Genomic DNA, 23101 nt, shown 5'->3' with positions numbered 1-23101 from the left:
GTTTTTCTGGGGGAGGAGCCAAGATGGCGCCGTGAAGAGAGAGGAAGGCGTCTGGGCTCTCAGTCGCTTGGTTTAATTTTCCTCAGAAATTCATGCCGCATACTAAAAGAAAGGGTCGGCTCAGGGAGGTTCCCTCTACCCCTTCTGCCGCTGGCCCCATGCAACAGCGAATTGAAAAATTCTTCACCTTGCAGGACAGAGAAACTCCGGGAGAGTCTGCTACAGGAGTCGGTGATGTGCGCGGCCTTCCCCCACTAATCATGCTTGTCACACTTAGCCCTGGAGCTCCTTCAACTCCCTCTCCCTCAGTCCATGTGTGCGCCGAGGACCTGAATACACTGGTCGGCTTTGGTGGTGGGGGCCGGGACCCAGTCCGACATGGCGGTTACCAGAGATGGTGGCCGAAATCAGGAACAAATGTCCGATTTATTTATCAGCATTATGATAATGTGATATCCTTGTAAACGTGTTTTAAGATTTCAGAATAACAGATATATGTTCTTTGAGCCCTCGCAATTACATTTCTTTCTTGACTCACATTTGCCGCACAATGTTAGCTAAATGGTAGTCGAAGTATATTGATTATAAGTCCTGGCATCTCTCTCTGTTTCCTAAATTTGTGCAGGTAGTTTCCGCTTTATACCTCCTCCTCCCCCAATTTCATGGTAAAAAGAAGTGGTGGGGTTGTGAGTAAAAGAAAGTATTTTACTTTTTTAAATTGTATTTCCTTTTTCCCAGTATGAATCTCACTACTCTGTATTTCATTGATGTGCTGTTTTGCTGTCTATGGCCTGGATTTATCAAAATGCACTAAATATCACATGTGATAGAAAAAGGGGTGTGTTTTATGGTAATAGGCAGTTTATTGTAAAGTGCACTAATACCTATACAAAATACTAACCTTTTCACATTTTAGAATTGTTGTATTTCCTCCATACAACCACTGGGTGGATCATTTTTTAGAGCGAGAGAGAGAGAGAGAGACTGCAAAGAAAGAGAGAGAGAGAGAGAGAGAGAGAGAGAGAGAGAGAGAGAGAGAGAGAGAGAGAGAGAGAGAGAGAGAGAGAGAGAGAGAGAGAGAGAGAGAGAGAGAGAACCTAGCTATAAAACCTTCATACTAGATAGGTATTTATATCTCTATGGGAAGCCCACCTAGTAACTCGAGGTAAGGTTTAGATGTTAGTGTAGGGGTTAGGGGTCAGTTTGACATTCAAGGTTAGATGTACAAACAGCACAGTGCTTTCTTGTGAAGATTTGATGACCTTCGGAGTGAGGAAACTCTCCCAAAGATGAGATTTGTGCAATGTTCTCTCAACCTAGCTTGATGCACTTTCTACCTGGGTAACATCAAGCTAGGTTGAGAGAATGCTACCTGTCCTGCCTCTTTTATCCTTTACATCTTAACCAGACAATGACTTACCCGGCTAAAATGTATCTGCTTGGCAAGTCAGTAAATTTAAAACTCAGGATTTGACTAGGTAAAGTCTTGTCTAGGATTCTGGCCAGTCTTCAGTGAGACTTTTGTTACCAAATTAGTCAGATGATCCATTCCTTGATTTTGTGGAAGACTCAAAGGCTAGGAGGCAGGCAGGAGTTAATGGGCTATTAGATGCTTTGCTTTAATTGCACAGGAAAAGAGAATAAAGTGCTGGGCTTGGAATGAAAGGCGTCTGCTACCTATGTGTGAAATCTGCATAATTAAGGGTTTGCAAGGGAAAACATTTTGGTTCAGTTCATTATTTTGGTTCACTTGCCATTTTTTTTTATTAATTTTGTTCATTTCAGTGCCCACGTTCGTTTCAGTTAGTCAATGAGGAAAACAATGCATCCTATTTTGGTTTCTAACATTAGGCTTTTCTATTTAGGTTTAATAAAACTTGCAGGTAAGCATCATCAGCAGAGGGAATACCACTTCAAGACAACATGAGTGGGGAAAAATGGCACTTATAGTGGTGAGAACACTCCAAGGCATCGCGAGAGGGGCAAAGCTGTACCAACAGTGACAAAAATAAAAAGAGAAGGGCAAAGTAGAACAAACAATGGCATGAAGTTCCCAAGGAGCCTAAAGAGGGGATAGCATGGAGTGGCAATTACAACCTAAAACAGAAAGCATGGGTGTAACCTGGCACCAAAAGAGGGGCAAAGGTCACCTACAATAGTGTCATGAAGCCATTAAGGCATAAAAAAGGGGCAAAAGGTACCAACAACAGTGGAATTGACATTCCACAGCAGCAAAAAAAAGTGGCAAAAGTGGCACATGAACAGCCTAAAGCACTAAGAGAGGGGTGAGGGGCACCACCAACAACAGCATGAAGATCCCAAGGCACCACGAGAACTGCAAAGCAGCACAAACAGTGGCACGAATGCTCCAGATCAAAATGAAAGGGGCAAAGAAGCACAAACACAATGACATGAAGACCCCAGGGGGAAAGCATAAGGCGTCAGTTACAAACCTAATTAGAAGGCATGAAGATAACCTGCATGGAGCAACAGTTACAACCTTAAACACCTTGCTAGGAGACTGGATGGGCCACTTTGGTCTTTATCTGCCTTCATTTACTATGTTACTATGTTAAAGCGGCACATAGTGAACATCCCAAGGCATAGAGTAAGGGATAAGACAGCATTAACCCCCCAAACACTGGGTGAGGGATATGACAGCAAGAACTGCAGCATCAACACCCGTAAGCATAAGAGTACAGAGTGAGGCAGGAAGAGGAGTGGATTCAATACTCTCAGAATTAAGCAAGGGATAAAAGGACAAGAGGCGTGACATCAACACCCTATGATACAGATAAAAAAAGTGAGGCAGCAAGAGCTATTGCATCAAATCAGTAAAGTATTGAACCAAGAGAGAGGCAAGGCAGGAGGAGCAGGCAGGGTAGGGGGCAGTAGCAAGGCTCCAATATTTCTAGGCATCCAGAGGGGAAGAGAAGGATTTTTAAATGTTTTTTGGTGGGGGGAGGTGAGGAGTATCCCTTATAACCAGGAGAGAAGCAGGGCAGGAGGAGTAAGCCAGGCAGCAACAGTGGCCCAACAACACAGCAAAGTGCTGAAGCAGAAGAAAGGATAAACATGATGAGCAGGCCAGGCAGTGGGCAGCAGCAGCAGAAGTAAGGCGCGAAGACCCCAAGGCATCCAAGGAGGGATAAGGAGGGAGAAGATTTTTCTTTTTTATATGTTTATCTCATTGAGGCCAAAACATTTCATTATAACCAGGAGAGAGGCAGGGCAGGAAGAGCAGGCTGAACAGTGTCAGCAAGAGTGGCAACTGGCAAACAACACAGTAAGGCGCAGAGGCCAAAATGCGTTGGCGCTGGCATTTGTTTAGTGTAGCTATGCACTCAGTTCTCCTGCCACTCAAATGGAAATTCAGAAAAAGAAAACAGAAGCAGACTTATCTTAAGAAAGATCAATTTTTATACCAACACTGATGTTCGAGGCTGTAGGAAGCCAATATTCAGTAAAGCGGTGAGTGGACAAGTTATCCAGCTAAACTTAGCAGGATAAATGTTCAGCTGAAAATCCTCTCCTAAAGATGTCTGACTACATGTAGCCGGATAACTAAAAAACCTAACCAGTTATATTTGAATATAAATAGTTAGGTTTCAAAGTTATCCATCTATGTATGGCAGATAAGCCTGGCCTCTGCTCTTCAGCCGCCGCCAACCTGGCCTCTGACAGCGGTGCTCAGCATCTTCTCATTTCAGCTGCATGTGTGTGATTGAGAGAGACCATGGTCAGAGGTGATGTGTTTCTGTGAGTGAGAGACAGACTGGTCAGGAAGATGATTGGTGTGTGTGTGTGAGAGAGAGAGACTGGTCAGCGAGGTGACTGGTGAGTGAGAAAGAGACTGGTCAGGGATGTGACTGGTGTGTGTATATATGAGACAGACTGGTCAGCAAGGTGACAGGTGTCTGTTTGTGTGAGAGACAGAGACTGGTCAGGGAGGTGACTGGTGTGTGCGTGTGAGAGACAGAGACTGGTCAGGGAGGTGACTTTGTGTGTGTGTGTGTGAGACAGATTGGTCAGCAAGGTGACTGGTGTCTGTGTGTGTGAGAGACAGAGACTGGACAGGGAGGTCACTGGTGTGTGTGTGTGTGAGAAAGAGAGACTGGTTAGGGAGGTTACTGGTCTGTGTGAAACAGAGACTGTGTATGAGTGACTGGTTATGGGCCCTAAGAAAGAGGACCTTGATGACAGAGCTTCAACAGCCACTGCTGTTTCTGGTGTGTGCTATTGGCCTGCAAGGGAAAGGAGGAGAGTTACTGGCTTTTTAAGTTTATTTTTCTTGATTGACTGCCATTTTAATTATTGAGTATTGTGTGATGTGTCTGCTGTTTTGAAATACTTTATTGATATTTGGACAATTTTTAATACTTTTTATGAGTTTTTAATTGGTGGATGGTATTCTGTTCATCAGCTGTTTTGTAACATTTATTAATATAGTTTTACAATTATTTCTGTGTGGGGATCTATAGCAGCTTGGCTTATTCTGTTTTCCTAATAGGAGGTGTATTAATGTTTAGGGCCTGGTTAAATATTTGTAGTGTTGCCTTTTCATAGGTAGGGTTGTTACTGTTTGAGTGTGTTCCATAATACAGGTGTAACTTTGTGCGGGCTAGCTTGTGTGCATTTTTGCAGATCCTGGGACTATGTTAGGTGCTATATTTCTCTTTCCATTTCTCCAGGTTTGCATTGCATGCAGAGTGGTTGTTTTGGTTTTCCATTCCAGTTTGTCTCCATATTTATAATTTGTGGTGAAGGTCAGTTCTGTGTTTGTGACCGAGGTGAGGTATTTTACTAGCATGTAGGCATTTGTATCAATGTTATTTGTTGTGTTTTCTCAATAGGACATGCATTAGTGATAAATTACTGTCTTTTCATAAGAAGGGGTATTGTGCCTGCAATTAAAGGGAGTTTGTTTTGCTTTTACTGAAATGTCATCAGAACCAGAATATATTTTTTATATGGTGAGTTGTATAGATAATGCCCTAGTTCTGTTCTGCATCCATTTTTAGGGGTCAAGGGGGTTCCTGAGGATGCAGAATGTATGTTTACATTCAGCCCCATGACGGTCACATGTTCAGTGTGTCACGCATGTGAGAACCATCTGTCAGGTATGTCCTGGCCGAAAAAGGTTGAGAACCATTGTTCTAGACCATGAAGATCCTCACTCAGATCCTTAATTTCAATTCTGTCATCAAAAGAAATCAGTCAGTCTTGGGAGCTTTACCTGATCTCTGGAGCTCCCTCCCAGAAGAACTCAGAAAAATATATGACTTCTCCAATTTCAGGACGCAAATAAAAGCTTGGCTCTTTTGTCAGGCCTTTGATATCAAACTCAAAACACAAAGATACAAGTGACTACACACTGCCAAGCAGCATCTAGAATGTCTATCATTTTGCTACAAACACATTGTTATATGAGGAAATCACTAATTATTTGTACTGTCTTGTCAGTGTCTACTGATCGAAAGTTTAGTCAGAAAGTGTACCTTTTCATTGCCAAGTTGAAATGTATTTTTGCTGTACACTTTCTATTGGTGAAGTGGCAAATGGCATTTGCTCATATGCTCCTATTTCTAAAATTCTGCAAACTGCTTTTGGGTGAATTTTGTATTCAGAAAAGAGAGGATAAATCCAAATACATAAAATAAATGAAAATAAATGACTGTCTCTGAGCCAGGGTCTGCTGCCAGCAGCTGTGAATCTTTCTGGAAGGCTTTGCCACCACCAGCTGCCACAATTCACTTTGGCAAGGGCCCCACCCTCGCCAACTACCAGAATCCCCCAGCCTGCGTCCTATGTCACCAGCCTCTGGAATTATTCCTCGTTCGAGCCCCATCCTTATCTCTTCTGTCGGGCACCAGGCCTCAAATTTTAGATGCCCATGATTTCTCCAGCCCTGAGTATGTCAAAACTAATTAAAATGGTATTTACATTGCAAAAATTAGACTTGTCCCAAGGTTTGATTTGTAAAACAAGATTCTGAGTAGCTTACACCCTGACAATAATTATTAAATAACAACAAATAAGGTTTGCCATCTTTTTCTGCAATTGTAGGCTACATTAGTCCATCCAAATAAACTGTTAAGCATATCTGGATGCTTAAGAGTTTATTTCAGTAATGTGATATTGTGGCATTGTATAAGGATCATTATAATATGGATTTTTGTGTATGAGTAGGTGCATTATAATTATCAAATAATCAATTTCTAAATGTGCAAGTAGCTGTATACAGGGCCATAAGAACACTGCTTTCATCGTCCAACTTATTGCTTAGTTTCCTTTCTGTGATATTAGAAAACTGTTTATTGTATTAGGTTATCTACAGTAATCAACCTGATGACATTTTAACATTGTAGATTATTGATATCTATTTGCAAATGAAAAATAGAACCTCAGCTACCATACAAGTTACATTTATCAAATGCAGTAATTGCTATCAGTCCTTCAGAACATTATGAAAACGTTTGTATCCAATAAATTATATTTTATGACTCTGTGTCCCAGTTTATTGAAGTAGAGGAAAGACTTTATTAAAAAAAATCAAAACATTAAACTAAGGCATTATTGGATGATTGGAAAAACCAAAGGCTCCATAGTTCTATAAACTTTTTTCTTCTTGGCCCATCAACTTCATCTTGCTCCTTTGGGCTTTCAGCTTAGTGGGAACCAGCCTCCATTGGGCTATAGCACCATGAACATTCATTCATTCACAGCAACTCGGTGTGAAGGGAATGGTATCCCTATTCTCCAACCCCACTATCTAGCAGAAATAGTCCTTGGCTAGGGGCAACACATTGCAAGTTGCTCTGGAACCTGACATGTGTGCATGTTGAGTCTAGTTAGGTGGTATCTCTGTTGAGAGATGAGGCTCCTTCTCTGCCTGACCAAGGAATCAAACCCAGGTCCTCTGCATGGCAATGTGCAGCACTGCCACTGAGTCACTTGGCAGCCCTCTCTTCTTCCTTGTTTAAACATGTGACTTTTAATCCTTCTACAACTACTATTACTTCTTATCACTTCCATAGCACTACTCGATATACACAGTGCTGTACAAAAAACATATAAGAGACAGTCTCCTCTCAGTAGAGTTTACAATCTAATCATGACAAAGATCCTTCATTGCAAGATTTAGCTTTCATATATTTTGTTTTTTTATTAACGAGATTGGTAGGGTTCACCATTTTGTTTTTGTCTTTATTCATTATTTTCCTTTGGCTTTCTCTGTGATCACTCCCTCACCCCAGAAAGCATGCTTAGCTAGGTCAAGGAACATTATCATCCCAAGGGCTGGAGAGGCATTTCCTTCAAGATGCACCTTTAGTGCTGCTTGCTGGCTGGCAGAGGCTGCCAAAGTAGCACTTGTTGTTTTACCTCCCTTCTCAGACACTCTCTCTGTGGCACAGCCTTATGTGAGAAACTAATTCGGTAGTTGACTTCTGAAGTCACTATAACCCACCTTGGGTCTTGGCTGCGGTCACCGTGCACTGCTTCAGCAGCTGGCCAGACACTGAGGAGATTGCAGTGTATTTGCATAGTTCTCCCAGTTGCCTCAGTGGTCACCTTCAACCCATCTCAGGTCTGGGCTATTTCCACTATGTGCTCAACTAACAGCCAGCCAGGTACTGGGGAAGTTGCAGTACATCTGCATACTTTTACGAGTTGCCTCAGTTGAATAAAGGAGGATACCTCATCTCACCAGTCTTCCACCAGCTAGCCAGGAAGTGCATGCGGTATCATTAACTTAGATTAGCATATTTTTCCCTCTCTTTATTTCCTATGACTACTGTACACTTACTCTTCCTCATGCAAATCTATCCTGATTTATTCCCTGCTGCAAGCCTCTATTTACATTAATTGCTCCCATTTTCTGTTATTTAACTCACCAGCCATTCTGTCTTCTGTACTGTCCACTGCTCTTGAGCTTCAAAGATTTCTTCCTCTCATCCAGCCATCTCCCACTTTCTCTGAAAGTTTCTCATCCTTGTCACTGTCATCACACCTCCATATTCTCCTTCTCCTCTCAGATGGGGATATCAATCCCAACTCTGGCCCTGCAAGTCAACTTTCATTCCATCTGTGTACATCAAATCTATACCCCCTCCAATCTTATACCTTTCCTTCTCCTCCCTCCCTCATCTCTCATGTTCTCTGTGGAATGCCCACTCAGTTTCAACAAATCTATCTACATTCATGACCTTTTTATCTGTCATACTCTTCATCTTCTCATCTTGAGGCCTGGCTTTCTCCTGAGGACTCTGCTTTAGTTGCTACTCTCTGTAATACAGGTTATCTTTTCTTCTGTACACCTCGCATAGTAGGCCATGTTGATGTTGGACAGCTGCTCTCCCACTTCCAGCTTAGTCCCACTCCTTTTTTAACTTTTATGCCCACTCAAGTCATCTATTCACCCCACTACCTCTCTGGTTAGCGGTCATTTATTGACCCCCTGATAAATCCCCCTCTTACTTTCTCATCAGCTTTGACTCCGGCTTTCCTTCCTCCTTGAACCATTTTATTATTCCCTTATTTTGGAGAGTTATAACCTCCACACTGATGACCCCTCCGATTCTTATGCCTCAAAACACCTTGCCTTAACTTCCTCATTTGACTTTCAACTTTGCTCTATCACCCCCTACTCACTAGCATGGCCACTGTATTTACCTAATTCTTCCAACTGCTGTCTCTCAGACTTCTCCACCTCAGTTCTTCCTCTCACAGACCATCATCTGATACCTTTCACACTAAACAATCGAGCTTGGCATATTGTGGGTATGGTGATTATTCTGCAGAGTATAGGTTCCTCACAACTGGTTTCCAGGTTGCAAGTTGAACCTGTTTTATGGTCTGATCACCAATTTCTTATATTTACTTTCATTGTTGGCAGTTTTGGGATGAAGGTTTCCCCTTCTGATAAAGCACCTATTGTGCCATGGGGTGGTAGTCCTGGACGAGTTTAAGGATGAATGGGATAAGACTCTTGATAGTCTTCAATTCGAATCTTCAGGTGCCTTAATGGATTAGTTTGTTAGTGATGATTCAGCAGAACTGAAACAAATCTCAGTATTCCTGAAAGTTGTAATAGGGCAAATTGATAACTAAAGTGTAGCAAATTACCTGGACCAGATGGAATAGATCCCAGAATGCTGAAAGAATTAACAAATGAAATTTTATTACTACCCGTAACAGAAGGCGTGGGTGTAACCTGCATGGAGCAGCAGTTATTACCAGGAGCAGCTTGCTGGTCAGATTGGATGGACTATTGGTCTTTATCTGCTTTCTTTGTTACTGTTACTCTCTATATTCCACAGAAACAGCCCTTGCCAAGGTCTCCAATGGCTTATTTAATGCTAAACCCAAAGCCTTTCTTCAGACCTTATCTTCCTTTACATATCTGCTGCTTCTTGATATTATTTCTAGGGGTGTGCATTCGTTTTGAACTTAAATGTAAAACGCTACTTATTTTTTTTTTTTAACTTAAAAAAGTGATGAGGCGAAAACGATCGGATTTCCAACTTATTCAACATAGCTATGTTGAATACGTTGGAAATCGCGATTGTTGATCCAAAATAAAAATTTAAACCCCTCACCTTCCTTAATCCCCCCCCCCCCAAAGACTTACCACAACTCCCTGGTGGTCCAGCGAGGAGTCAGGACGCCATTACTGAACTCCTTTGCGAGGAGCACGTGACGTCGGCGCCACGTCGGAGTGACGCGGCGTCACGTGATTCCCTGCGGGTTCGCTCCGGGACCCTCGTTCGACCCAAAAGGAACTTTTGGCCAGCTTGGGGGTGTCAGGTGGCGCCGACGTCACGTGATTCCCCGCGGGTTCGCTCCGGAACCCTCGTTCGACCCAAAAGGAACTTTTGGCCAGCTTGGGGGGGCCTCCTGACACCCCCAAGCTGGCCAAAAGTTCCTTTTGGGTCGAACGAGGGTCCCGGAGCGAACGCGCGGGGAATCATGTGACGCCGCGTCACTCCGACGTGACGCCGACGTCACGTGCTCCTTGCAAAGGAGTTCAGAAATGGCGTCCTGACCCCGCTGGACCACCAGGGAGTTTTGGTAAGTCTTGGGGGGGGGGGGATTAAGGAGAGTGAGGGGTTTAAATTTTTATTTGCACATATGGACATAGACTCAACTTATGGAATTCTCCATATGTCCATATTGACCGCAAATGACCCCCCCTTTCGACTTATGGACTTATGAACATAAACTTTTGGTCTGCACATCCCTAATTATTTCCTCACATGGATCTCGGGACTCTGTCCTGTCTTGGTTCTCTTCTTTCCTCTCCCATCACAATTTCGGTGTGGTGAATCCTCCTTTACCACTATTCCACTATCAATCGGTGTGCCTTAGGGCTCTGTCCTGGGCTCTTCTTTCTCTATACTGATTCCCTTGGTGCTGTTATCTCCCCTCCATGGCTTTCAATATCATCTTCATTCTGATGATTCCCAGATTTACTTTGCTGCACTAGAAATTTCATCAGGAATCCAGTCCCAAATCTCAGCCTGCTTGTCTAACATTGCTGCCTGGATGTCCCATCATCACATAAACTCAACATGGCCAAGACTGAATTCCTTATCTTTCCCCACCAAACCCACTTTTCCTCTTCCTCCTTTTTTCATTGCTGTGAATAACACTATAATCCTCCCAGACCCCTCAGCCTGTAATCTTGGAGTTATTTTTGATTCCTCTCTCTCCTTCTCGACATATATGCAAAACACTGCTAAATGTGTCATTTCTTTCTCTGTAACATCACCAAAATTTGTCATGAAATTCGGCTGCATGATTTATCTTTTGCCAAAGTCACTAAGCCTATATAATCCCTCTTCTCTAGTCACTACATTGGTTCTGTTTCTGTATACAGTTCAAGCTCATCTTACTCACTTACAAGAACCTTCCCTCTGCAGCTCTTCACTACCTCTCCTCTAATCTGTCCCTAAACCCCTTCCTCTTTGTGAGCTTCCTTCATTAGGCAAGTCACTTCTCCACTATCGCTAACTCCCAACGCCATGCTTTCCACTTTGCCACACTGTATGTTTGAAAAAGAAGTGATGAGTAGTAGTAATAGTAGTACTGCACTGCCGTGATGAAGACTTGGGTTCAGTTCCTGAGCACAGCTTTTTTCATGGGTCTTCCAGGGCTGGGAATGCTACAGAGGAAGAATTTACAGCCCCTGATGGGCAGAGAGTCTTGTCATTGCATAATGGTGATATCTTTTGGCCAGACTCAAGCTGTACACACAATTGGTTTCCTAGAGGAATCACTATATGTGGTTTCTGGCCAAGGATTATTGTTATGATTATTGGGCTAGATGAGATGGAGTAGAGTGGGGTGGGGGCGGGGGCCAGAGGAGCTATAAAATAGGGAAATCCCCTGCCCCCCCCCAAAAGTTGCTAATGAAGGCTCGTAGTTAGAAAGCTAAAGGAGCAGGAGGAAACTGCTTGTTAAAAAGACAAAATAAGAAAGTAATGTGCTCTGTATGTTTTCATTTAGTCTGGTCAGATGCCTTATTAAGATGCTAGTCTGAAACATTCACAGACCTGCAAATTTTGAGCTCACTTTTATTATGCAGTTACTCTTCCTAGCTATACATCTATTACATGACCATTGTACATGTTTGTAAATTCTTTCCTTTTTTAATTTGCAGGGTCAACCAGGTCCTCAGGTAAGTACAGATCTGCTTTTCAGCTTTGTTTTCTACACCATTGTTCAAGCCATATTTAAAGTGTTGGCATAAAACTATAAACTCGTAATCATTATACAACACAGTAGAGCAAATATTTTCCAAGAGCTCAACCAGGGCCCCCATATGGTTGTTTAAGTTCCATCAGCTGCTTGAGCAGATGGTAAGTTAACAATAGGCTACAGAACAAAACTAATTTCTGACTGTTGCTTGAAACGTTTATCAGATAACTGAAAAGCAACATAAAATATCATAGCAAATGCTGTTTGTTCAGTGCTAGCTGCTCATTTTAACTGCCTGTTAACTATAAGATATAAGTTTTGGGGTCTTTGGTTATTTAGAAATGTGACATTGCGGTCTTGAACAATAAACATTAATGATAATGTACGACGGCATCTTGTGTTTTTATCATCCTTCTTGTAATATCAGCATAGGGACAGAAATGTGAATTCAGTGAAAATTTGATCAGATGTGTAAATTTGGATTTCATTAAAATACAGTATTTACAATGATGCTCATTACTAGGGCTTCTGATTTTAGATGTTTATAAATTGTCAATTTAGGTGTTTATTTTGCAGTTAATTTGGGGTTCTTTGGGGGTACCAAAATGGTGTTTCCATGGTGCAGGTGCTATTGCTGGGTACCTTTTCTGGTTGAATCAAATATATGTATTTGTACAACTGAGGGGTCATTAATTTGGACAAAAACACAAAAACAAAGCAGAGGATCCAGGAAAGGCAAAGGAGGGTTGAGAGTGTATTGGGGAAGTATTATTTTTCTGGTTTTATATAATAAACACATTTTTTTCCATCTGGGGTGTTTTATCAGGGTTTATTGGTAAAACCTAAAATCAGAAGCCCTATTTATAACAATTGCAATGACCATCCTTCAGCCAGGGGCCACAGACCACAGCTTTCTCTGCAGCCCATAAAGCCTGATCATGGTGGGAGAATGTACCCCAAAACCTGAGGGAGTGATAGGGTTAACAATTGGAATAAACTATTAAATGTGCTGAGAAAAAATAACAGCTTGATTCTTGAAGCCAAATGTTGAGTAGACTAAGTTAATGATAGGTGAAGGCCATTTCTCAGAACAAGAGGATATATACAAGGGAGGTGAGTAATCTAGGCCTGGGTTCAAGGAACAGGCATTTCTGGGATATCTCTGTAAACAATGGAAATCCCATGAGAAACAGTTAATTTATGCACATAAAGGATATTTATTTTTTCCCCATTCTGTGTCTATGGATAAAGACCTGGATGAAACATGTCCTTCTTGAATTTAGACAAGATTCTCCATAGACAAGCAGGAAGAATCAGTCCCACATGTGGATAACATCCAAAGGCACTGAGAACGGAAACATTTAATAGCTTGAGCTATAAAAGGCTGGAAGCCCTGTTAATCATGCACAATCAGTTCTACATAGCCTTGTGCCATGAGGTCACGTCAGTCAGTGTTTTTCCTGCAGAATGAGACAAACATGTTCTTCTCGTTAAGAAACTTCACTTAATTTTGGTCGGAGGTTCACGCAGATAAGTTTAAAATAACCTTTTCTTCATTTTTCTTTCCTAACTTTACTTCTTAATTTAACTGGGAGAGCCCTTTTTTCAAATTCTGAATAATTTTTTTTGAATTTAGAAGACTTCATTTTCCCCAGGATAGCTGAAAAGAGGGTAATGGGGTTCAGATGGTGTACAATTTGTCACAGAAAAATGTTAATAACCCATCACCATACTGAAAGCATGAGCTATCTAGTACTTGAACACAATGATCCAAATTCTTTAATAGATCAAAAATGTCTCCTATATTCATTAAACGTTGATTTTAAGATATCTTTCAGACTGTTTGAACCCATTGTTGTCGTTAAAGCCGTTGACATGGAAGCCTTCCACCTCATAAGCTTCCACCTCTTCTTGCTCAGCGAAAGATCCTTTGACACCAATGATAGTTCTCCTCCTCTTTGGAGATGAGTGCAGGACTGGCTAGGAACATCTGTGATTCTAGTCTCTTTTTGTAAACTCCATGCAAAAATGAAAGCACACAAAATTGAGCAATGAGCCTTGCTGTCAGTGCTTCCTCATTGATCTAATCCTGTAGCTTTTTCCACAGGCATCAATGATGATGATGTCAGAATATTTCCCTCTAAGAGGCCTAGGCAGGAGGTGTCACCTTTAATTCCAAGTGCATAACCGGTATTATCAATGATTACACGGCAGGATATGTTCTAGAGGTGTGAATCGTGTGATCGATCGTCTTAACGATCGATTTTGGCTGTGGGGGGAGGGAAATCTTATCGTCATATTTTTTTTGTTTTTTTTTTTTAAATCGTTAAAAATCGTAAATCGGGGGAGGGCGGGAAAACCGGCACACCAAAACAACCCTAAAACCCACCCCGAACCTTTAAAACAAACCCCCCACCCTCCCGAACCCCCCCAAAATGTTTTAAATTACCTGGGGTCCAGTGGGGGGGTCCTGACGCGATCTCCCTCTCTCTCTGGCCACGGCTGCGTTGAGAAATGGCGCTGGTGGCCCTTTGCCCTTATCATGTGACAGGGCAAAGGTAGCGCCAGCGCCATTTTGGTTCCTGGCTCCTGACGTCACACGTGCAGGAGATCGCCCCCGGACCCCCGCTGGACCCCCAGGGACTTTTGGCCAGCTTGGGGGGGCCTCCTGACCCCCACAAGACTTGCCAAAAGTCCAGCGGGGGTCCGGGAGCGACCTCCTGCACGCGGGCCGTATTGCCAATCTTCAAAATGGCGCAGGCGCTACCTTTGCCCTGTCACATGATAAGGGCAAAGGGCCACCGGCGCCATTTCTCAATGCAGCCGTGGCCAGAGAAAGAGGGAGATCGCGTTGGGACCCCCCCACTGGACCCCAGGTAATTTAAAACATTTTGGGGGGGGGGTTCGGGAGGGTGGGGGATTTGTTTTAAAGGTTCGGGGTGGGTTTTAGGGTTTTTTTGGTGTGCCGGTTTTCCCGCGCCCTATTTAACGATACAATACAAATGCCCCTGACGATAAATCGGGGGCATTTGTATTGTATCGTGCACTCTAACGATTTTGGACGATTTTAAAATTATCTGACGATAATTTTAATCGTTCAAAAACGATTCACATCCCTAATATATTCCCCCCAGTCACCACACCTCAATCGCTGCCAAGGGCTAATTGGGGACTTTAAAAATTGGCCTCCCAGTATTTCACAGTTGTATGGCAAACTGCTGTTAGGTGTTTGATGCATGGAGGAGGATCTGCCCCAGTTCAGTATGGGATTATTTTTTAGACAACCCAGATCCTTGTTGGTTCCATTACTGAACAATTTAACTCTTTCCTACCAAGTCTTCTCATCTTTCCTCTTTATTTAGGGTTGACAACTGGCTATCATAAGGAACAGGTGAATCCAGAACTGGCTGTACCACAATGTATGCATGCAATAGGGTAAAACTAGGACTGGATTTGCCTGTTCTTTATGACACACAGTCAATTGGTAACTCTGTCTTCATGTGCTGCAGTTTGCAAAGCAACTTTCCAAACTTCACCTTACTCTTTGATTAATCCCTGTTCTAAAGGATGTTAATGGATTTCTACTTCATTACTGCATCAGGTTTAAAATTCTTACAATTACTTCTCACTGCATTCATGCCAATGCTCTACTTGATTTATAATCTCTCCTCTCCATCTTTCACCAATCTTGTATCTCCCCTTCTGCCAATCTCCTGATTATTTTTTATCGTCTTGCACTCTTTAACTTTACTGCTTTGTGCATTATTTTCATACTGAAAAGGTATATTTTTTTATTTTTTTATATTTATAAATATTTTATTTTCTGCTTTTTTGTAACATATTTTCAAGGTGAATTACAATCAAACTTAAATCAAATTAATGGTTACAGTTGCATTACAAATTACAATAGCATTACAATTTATAAACAAAAAAAGGAAATTGAACACAAAGGTAGGGTATAAGTACTGATAAGTTTTAGAAGTGCGGGCTAGATAGTAAGTAGTGGTATAAATTGTAGTAGTGCAAAAAACTAAGGAGGTGAAGTAGGTTGTGAATAATCATCTAGGTAGTGGTAATACACATAGAGAATACCTTTCAAAACTGCTCATGTGCGCCCATTAAAAAATTTGCTACTGTATTTTATAACCAGAGTGGAAAGGTTATAAAATACGGGTACATATTCGCACACAAATGTTTTAGTATGTAAAAACTACAAGCTGCGCAGGTTCGGACTTATCTGGATAAATTTCAGTTTATCCGGCTAAGTAGTAGCATGTAGCCGGATTGTCCAGAAAGCGCTGCTTAGACAGACAAGTAGCACTTTTCAGACTTTACCAATTATGTAGACCTGCTGCTACTCAGGCAGATAAATCAGAAAATAGCTGGATAAATGCTGCTTCTTAATCTGAATAAGTTCAAATTTGACATCTAATTAGTGGAAAAGGCACTACTTAAGCTGAATAACTTGGAATTTATCACATTAATTTGATGCTTTTACCCCTATAAGTCAGCTTTTACACATGTATGCCAGGGAATTTTATAACATGCGCACGGCAATGAAATAACCTGTTTTACCAATTAGTCTACCAGTTCTTCCAGTCCATCTGCGGCTCAGAAAGACCATTCTGGCTCTTCAGCCTGAAGTCCCCCATTGCACGAAGACCATCTACCCAGTCATTTTTTCACTTTAACAATGTTTACGATCACTTACATCTGATATCGAGTAGAAGTAAATATCTGCTCGTAAAAGATGTATGCGCATCACTTTGGCATGTTATAAAACAGCAATTTATGCACATAAATGTTGGCCATGCCCTGGAATGTCTCTGGCACACCCCTTGATCACACACACATAGTTATTCTCAGACCCAACTTTACGCGCATAAGTTGCTGTTTTGTAAATAGCATGTTTTCGTGTATATGCTATTTTATGCTTGCAAGTGCAAATTTTTATGTGCACTATGTTTGAAAATTCACCTGATAATGATCAAGGATCTATTTGTTGCGTAGAGAGCAAGAGCACAAAAACAAGTACAAGGTTAGAGATGAATTTATAAGGCGGCTGGTACCTAGTGCAGATGAAATAAGAGCCATGAATAGAAGCTAGTGGTGGCTAAGATGGATAATCTTTGATTAATAGATGGGAACTCTTTGCTGAGGACTAGGAGAGAGCCTGGCTGAACATCCAAGCCTTAACTTTTGTCAGTGCATTTATACAAATATGTTTGTACAAATGAATGACTTGAAAGATTTGCATTGTACTCCTAGTATATTTTTATAGCTTCATTGCCATTGTTTTTTTTTTTTATTTTGGAGTAACTTTATTTCCTATTTTGCACTTATAATCTTTCTATGGTGCTGAAATATATTTTGATCTTTATAGGAAACACTAGAGAGAATGAAGTTCTGCACATACTGAAATATCCTCATGGTCTATAAATTTCTTTGTGGCAGGTTTCTGGCCTGTTAAGTTGTTATGTGCCTTTTTTATGCCAGTCAAGGGCTTGGGTGAATATTTTCTAATTTTTGAGAGCAATCAAAATGTGGCAATCCCCTAAATTTGGATTATTTTACTGAATGAATTATATAACCTGGTGGCAGGGTCGGTGCAAGGGTATTGGGCGCCTTGGTGACCCTTGCGCTGCTGTCCCTCCCCCCCCCCCCCCGGTTGCGCCCCCTACCTGTTTTGGCGCCAACTGTGAACTTCTCAGGGCGCTGAGCCGTAGGGGACGCCAAAGAGCAGCCGCAAGTGGGGCCTATCCCGCTTGCGGCAAAGAGAAATAGAAATAGTCGGCACCAAAACAGATGGGGGGGTGGGGGAGCGCGACACTGTGTGCTTCTCAGCGCTGCTCGTGACCCTGAGAAGCACACAGTCTCTATTTCTGTTTGCCGCGAGCGGGATAGGCCCCACTTGCGGCACCACGTGGCTGCTCTTCGGCGTCCCCTACGGCTCCGCGCCCTAGGCGCCCGCCGAAGTTCGCCTAACGGACGCGCTGGCCCTGCCTGGTGGATGTTTTTTAAATCTTGTAACTAAGAATAAAAAAAGATTCCCTGTGCAGATGAGAACATTTCATCTGAAATTAGTGGCAGGCAAATTAGCTGCTGTTGTGACTGGCAGTTGTGAAACCACTAAGAAAAGTGTACAATATGGTTAAATCTGTTGAATTTGCAGTTTATTAATTAAAGATTTGTGCCATTTTTGTGCCATAGTTTAACCCATAGGAAGGGTATGTACCCTTTCGATGCTGACTTTAGCCCACATTTTGAAAGCAAATTTATGCATATAAATGCACTTTGAAAATCCATAGATAATTGGCCCGGTGTGCATTCAGATTACATTGCACAAATTTATGCCAGCTCTTCAGAGGGTGTAACTTGTGAGCAGTAACTTATGCACATACTTTTTAAAATCAGAAAGTATGCTGACACATACCAACTCTGCCCCAACCCCACCTTTCATAATGACTCTCCCAGTTCACATAAAAGTGTACATGAAACCAGGTATGAAACACTGGCATACAATCCAGGGCTATTTTAGAACATTTACTTTCATAAACACAGTTTTATGTACAAAAATGACTCCTAAAATATAATGGGTTGCTTTATTTATGAACCATTATATTTTATGTATGTTATTATGTACTCTGTTTCAAACTTTTTTGCTGTGAGTGCGAATTATGAATTCTTTTAAATAAATAAATAAATCTGCACTGAGGCCAACAATGCATCAGGGCCTGGTACCAACGAAGCATCAATCATCAGCACCATTAATGCTCCCGGCCTTAGTGCCATCAATGCACATAGCCTCAGTGCCATCAATGCACAAGCCCTTGGCACCATCGGTGCACAAGCCCTTGGTGCCATTGAAGCCTCAGACCCTACATCCCCGTCAATGCACCAGGCCTTGATTCAGCCAATGTAACTGTTTATTCAGTCGCCACATCCAGCCTCAGAATCATCAGTGCTCCATGCCCCAGTGTAATCAGTGCACTGGAAGCATTCAAGGCAAAAACGATCATTGAGGGACCCCAAGCGTGATTCATTGCACTTATCTCCCTCCATCTGATGCCTTTGTCTCAATCCCATCTTCTTGATCATGGACTTCATTTGGCATAAGGTTGTATATGTGCACTAGGTTCAAAGAGCTCCTAGCCCTCAGAAAATGAATCTGATCTCTGGAGGCTAGAGTGGCAGACTTGGAGGAGCTAAGGGAGACAGAAAGGTATATAGAGGAGATCTTCAGGGACATAGTCTGTCTCACCTCCAACCTGACACCCCTGTGCTGCCTTGGAGAAGAAAGATCACCTTGAAGGGGAGAGCAACACCTTGGTGAGGCAAGAAGCAATCCTTTAGCTAGGACCTGTATCAAAATGATAAGATGGATCAAATTAGTGGAGGGGTGGCATTATGTATTAAAGAGAGCATTGAGTCAAATAGGATAAAAGTTCTGCAGGAAACAAAATGCAATGTTGAATCTTTATGGATAGAAATTCCAGGTGAAAAGGGAAATAAAATAGTAGTGGGGGTGTATTACCATCCACTTGGCCTTAATGAACGAACAGATCTTGAAATGTTTGAAGAAATTAGGGAAGCTAACAAAATAAGCAGCACAGTAATAATGAGTGATTTCATTACCTCAGTATTGACTGGAGAATGTCACATCAGGACATGCTAGAGAGGTAAAGTTCCTAGATGAAATAAATGACTGCTTCATGGAGCAGCTGGTACAAGAACCAACAAAAGGGAAATCTATTTTAGACCTAGTCCTTAGTGGAACACAGGATTTGGTGCAAGAGGATAACAGTGTTAGAGCCATTCGGCAATAGTGATCATAACATGATCATATTTGACTTAATAACTGGAGGGAGGTCACTAAAGAAATCTACTGCGACAGCATTTAACTTTCAAAAGGCTGACTATGATAAAATGAGGAAAATGGTTAACACAAAACTAATGGTTAGCACAAAAAGGAGCAGCTGTAAAAGTTAAGATTTTATATTAGGCATGGACCTTGTTTAAAAATATCATCTTGGAAGCCCAGACAAGATGTTTCCCATACATTAGAAGAGTCAGAAGGAAGGCTAAACAACCACCAGCATGGTTAAAAGGTGAAGTGAGAGAGGCTATAATAGCTAAAAGAATAACTTTCAAGAAATGGAAAAGGGATCTGAATGAAGAAAACAGCATAAGCACTGGCAAGTTAGATGCAAAGCATTGATGAAGGCAAAGTGAAAATTTGAAAAGAAGCTTACTGTGGAATGTTTTCAGGTATATTCTAAGTAAAAAACCTGTGGAGTCAGTTGGATCATTAGATGATCAAGGGGTAAAAGGGGCACTCAGGGATGACAAGGCCACAGCAGAGAGACTAAATAAATTCTTTTATTTGGTCCTCACCAAGGAAGATGTGAGAGAAATACCCATGACAGAATAGGGGTGAGATGGCGTTCGGTTCAACATCCAAGTAATAGTATTATTAAAAGGATTTTACCCACCCAATGCTTCCAAATAAATTTTATTCCATCGATGTATCATTCTGGCAAGCAGTTTCATTCTGGCAAGATGTTCTGCATACAAGTATATCCCCCAACACGTATGTGTTTTGCATGAAAGCGCTGCTTCAGGAGGGATAAAACACTACAAATACAAACAAAAAATGCAGAAAGTTACATAGAAAATGAATAAATATATGAATAGAAACCCCCATAGTCACATAAAGGAAAACCTCAGACAGCAAAATCAAATCACATACCTCTTTTGAATACTAAATCAAACTCAACATGGCAGAATGATACTGTAGCAAGGATGCCTCTACCACAGAAGATTTTAAAGGCCCAAAAATGTGGCAGTTAGCCACATGACCAAGATGACGAATCCCCTGCTAGCCCTAGACTTCATTGCAAGATGATGTAATGAATGATATTAGATTTTGAAAGTGTAGCTGCTTGTAAAAAGGTTTTGGCAAGTTTCTGGAGAAAAAGTCCTTAAACCATTATTAAGGTGGAGTTGCAGGAATCCTTGCTTATTCCTGGGATAAACAGCATGGAAGCTATCTATCCTTTGGGAACCTGCCAGGTACCTGTGACTTGAATGTGACCTGAATTAGCCACTTTTGGAAACAGGATACTGGGCTTGATGGACCTTTGGTCTGACCCAGGATAGCAGATCTTATGTTATTTCAGAGACACCCTTTCTTCCAGTTTCAATGGTATCACCTGCACTCCCACAATATGTGTTAACCCTTAGCAGAATCATGGGGGTAACCTGCATGGAGCTGCCATTACTACCATAAGAAATTTGCTGGGCAGACTGGATAGACCATTTGATCTTTCTATGTCATTTACTATGTTACTGTATTTTTAGTTGGGTCTGGCATGTGGACATCAGTCAATAATGTCACAACAGATCCAGCCTAAAACTCGGCCTAGTTTTTGATGGGATTCAATTTTCAAGCCCCGAACCATAGGGTACGATTCATCTTTTCCAAGAAGAGTAACAAAAGAATACCAAGGACTGTTGGGTCCTCAAAATGGTGGAGTCTGGTTACCATTTACACTTCTCTTGTCCTCTAGTACTGTACCTTTGTTCAGCCTTCAATCCAGATCTGACTCAATCAACCCATCTCCCTGGTGGGGGTTCTACTCCTGCTGTTTCTTTATACCAAAGAAGTCAGAAGGATTGAGACCCATCCTGGATTTATGAAGATTGAACAGGGGCCTGTTATGTGAGAAGTTCAAAAGGAACTCCCTCCATATCATCCTGCACTTCATTCAAGCAGGAGACAGGATGTATACTGGATCTGAAAAATACATATGCTCATATACCCATCCATCACTTCCATTTCATAGTGGGTCCATTAACAATTTTGCCAAGTCAAGCCTTTTTCTTAGCCAAAGAATCAAGTTCATTGGAGCATGGATAGACTTTCTACAGGAGAGAACGTTCCTCCCATTAGATCAAGCATTCTGCCTTTGAGCCTTGATACAGACCCTACCATAGAAATATAGAAATGTTGGCAGAAAAGGACCAAATGGTCCACCCAGTCTGCCCAGTAAGCTTATGGTAATATCTGCTGTGCCCTGTTGGTTACCCCATGTTTATCAGTTTCCCATGTCATAAAAGTCAGGGTCCTTGTTGCTTGGTGTTTGAATCCAATTACCCATTATGCCTTGCCATTTCAGCAGAAAGCAATGTTAGAATTGCATCAACAGTATCAAGGGTTAATGGTTAAGGGTAGTAACCGCCGCATCAGCAAGTTACCCTCATACTTGTTTCCCCAGACCTTATAAGTTGGGCCCTTTGATCGCTGTATGAATCCAGTTCCCCCTTTCCCCCTGCCGTTGAAGCAGAGAGCAATGATGGAGTTGCATCAACAGTATGAAAGCTTATTGGTTAAAGGGTAGTAACCACCGCACCAGCAAGTTACTCCATGTACTTTTTTCTTCTTTTCCATCCTTCAGCCTTTAGGATTCCACAGTATTTATCCCATGCAGTTTTGAATTCTTTCACTGTTTTGGTTTTCACCACCTCTTCCGGGAGGGCATTCCAGGCATCCACCGTCCTCTCCGTGAAGAAATATTTTCTGACATTTGTTCTGAGATGTCCCCCCTGGTGTTTCATTTTGTGACCCTTAGTTCTACTGATTTCTTTCCAATGGAAAAGGTTTGGTGTTTGTACAGCATTAAAACCTTTCAGGTATCTGAATGTCTATATCATATCACCCCTGTGCCTCCTCTCTTCCAGGATATAGATATTCATATCCTTCAGTCTCACCCCATAGGTCTTCTGAGACTGACCACACCATTTTGGTAGCTCTTCTCTGGACCGCCTCCATCTTGTCTCCAACCCTTTTGAAATAAGGGCTCCATAACTGAATACAGTACTCCAGGTGAGGCCTCACCAAGGTACTGTACAAGGGCATCACCACCTCCATTTTCTTACTGGTTATTCCTCTCTCTATGCAGCCTAGCATTCTTCTGGCTTTAGGTATCACCTTGTCACATTGCTTTGCCATCTTCAGATCATCAGATACTATCACACCTAGTCCTTTTTACAGTCCATGCTCATTAATCTTTCACCACTGCAGAATCAAGTCACAGCCCAAGTTCTGGTATTCTTGGTACACCTGATGACAGTAATGCATTTTGTTCCCATGACTCACCTCAACATGCAGATTCTTCAGAGGGGCCTCAATGGTCAATGGGATCATTTGCTTCAGCTCTTGTTACTCCCAGGGAGGGTCACCACAGACATGCAGGGTTTCCTCAGTGGTGGCCAGATCCTAACATCCTGGAGATGGGGCCTCATCTTCATCTTCCACCCCATCAAATAATGCCGGCAAAGGATGCATCCACCAGGGAATGAGGCAACACACCAGCTCCTTCTGAACCCAAAGAGTTTGGTC

At 42.0% G+C, this 23101-nt stretch overlaps 1 protein-coding gene across 2 annotated transcripts in view; it reads left to right on the top strand.

The window, feature by feature from the left end:
- The window catches only part of COL25A1 (collagen type XXV alpha 1 chain), a 971115-nt gene that overhangs the window by 502035 nt on the left and 445979 nt on the right, over nucleotides 1–23101 (top strand). For both annotated transcript variants that reach the window (XM_029596536.1, XM_029596528.1), the window contains exon 5: nucleotides 11663–11680. In XM_029596536.1, coding sequence (XP_029452396.1) covers nucleotides 11663–11680 — 18 coding nt within the window. The remainder of the gene's footprint in view (nucleotides 1–11662; nucleotides 11681–23101) is intronic.

The sequence above is a fragment of the Rhinatrema bivittatum genome, chromosome 1 (assembly GCF_901001135.1).
Source record: "Rhinatrema bivittatum chromosome 1, aRhiBiv1.1, whole genome shotgun sequence".
In the NCBI taxonomy this organism is placed as follows: Eukaryota; Metazoa; Chordata; class Amphibia; order Gymnophiona; family Rhinatrematidae; genus Rhinatrema; species Rhinatrema bivittatum.
This window is presented reverse-complemented; position numbering and strand designations above follow the sequence as displayed.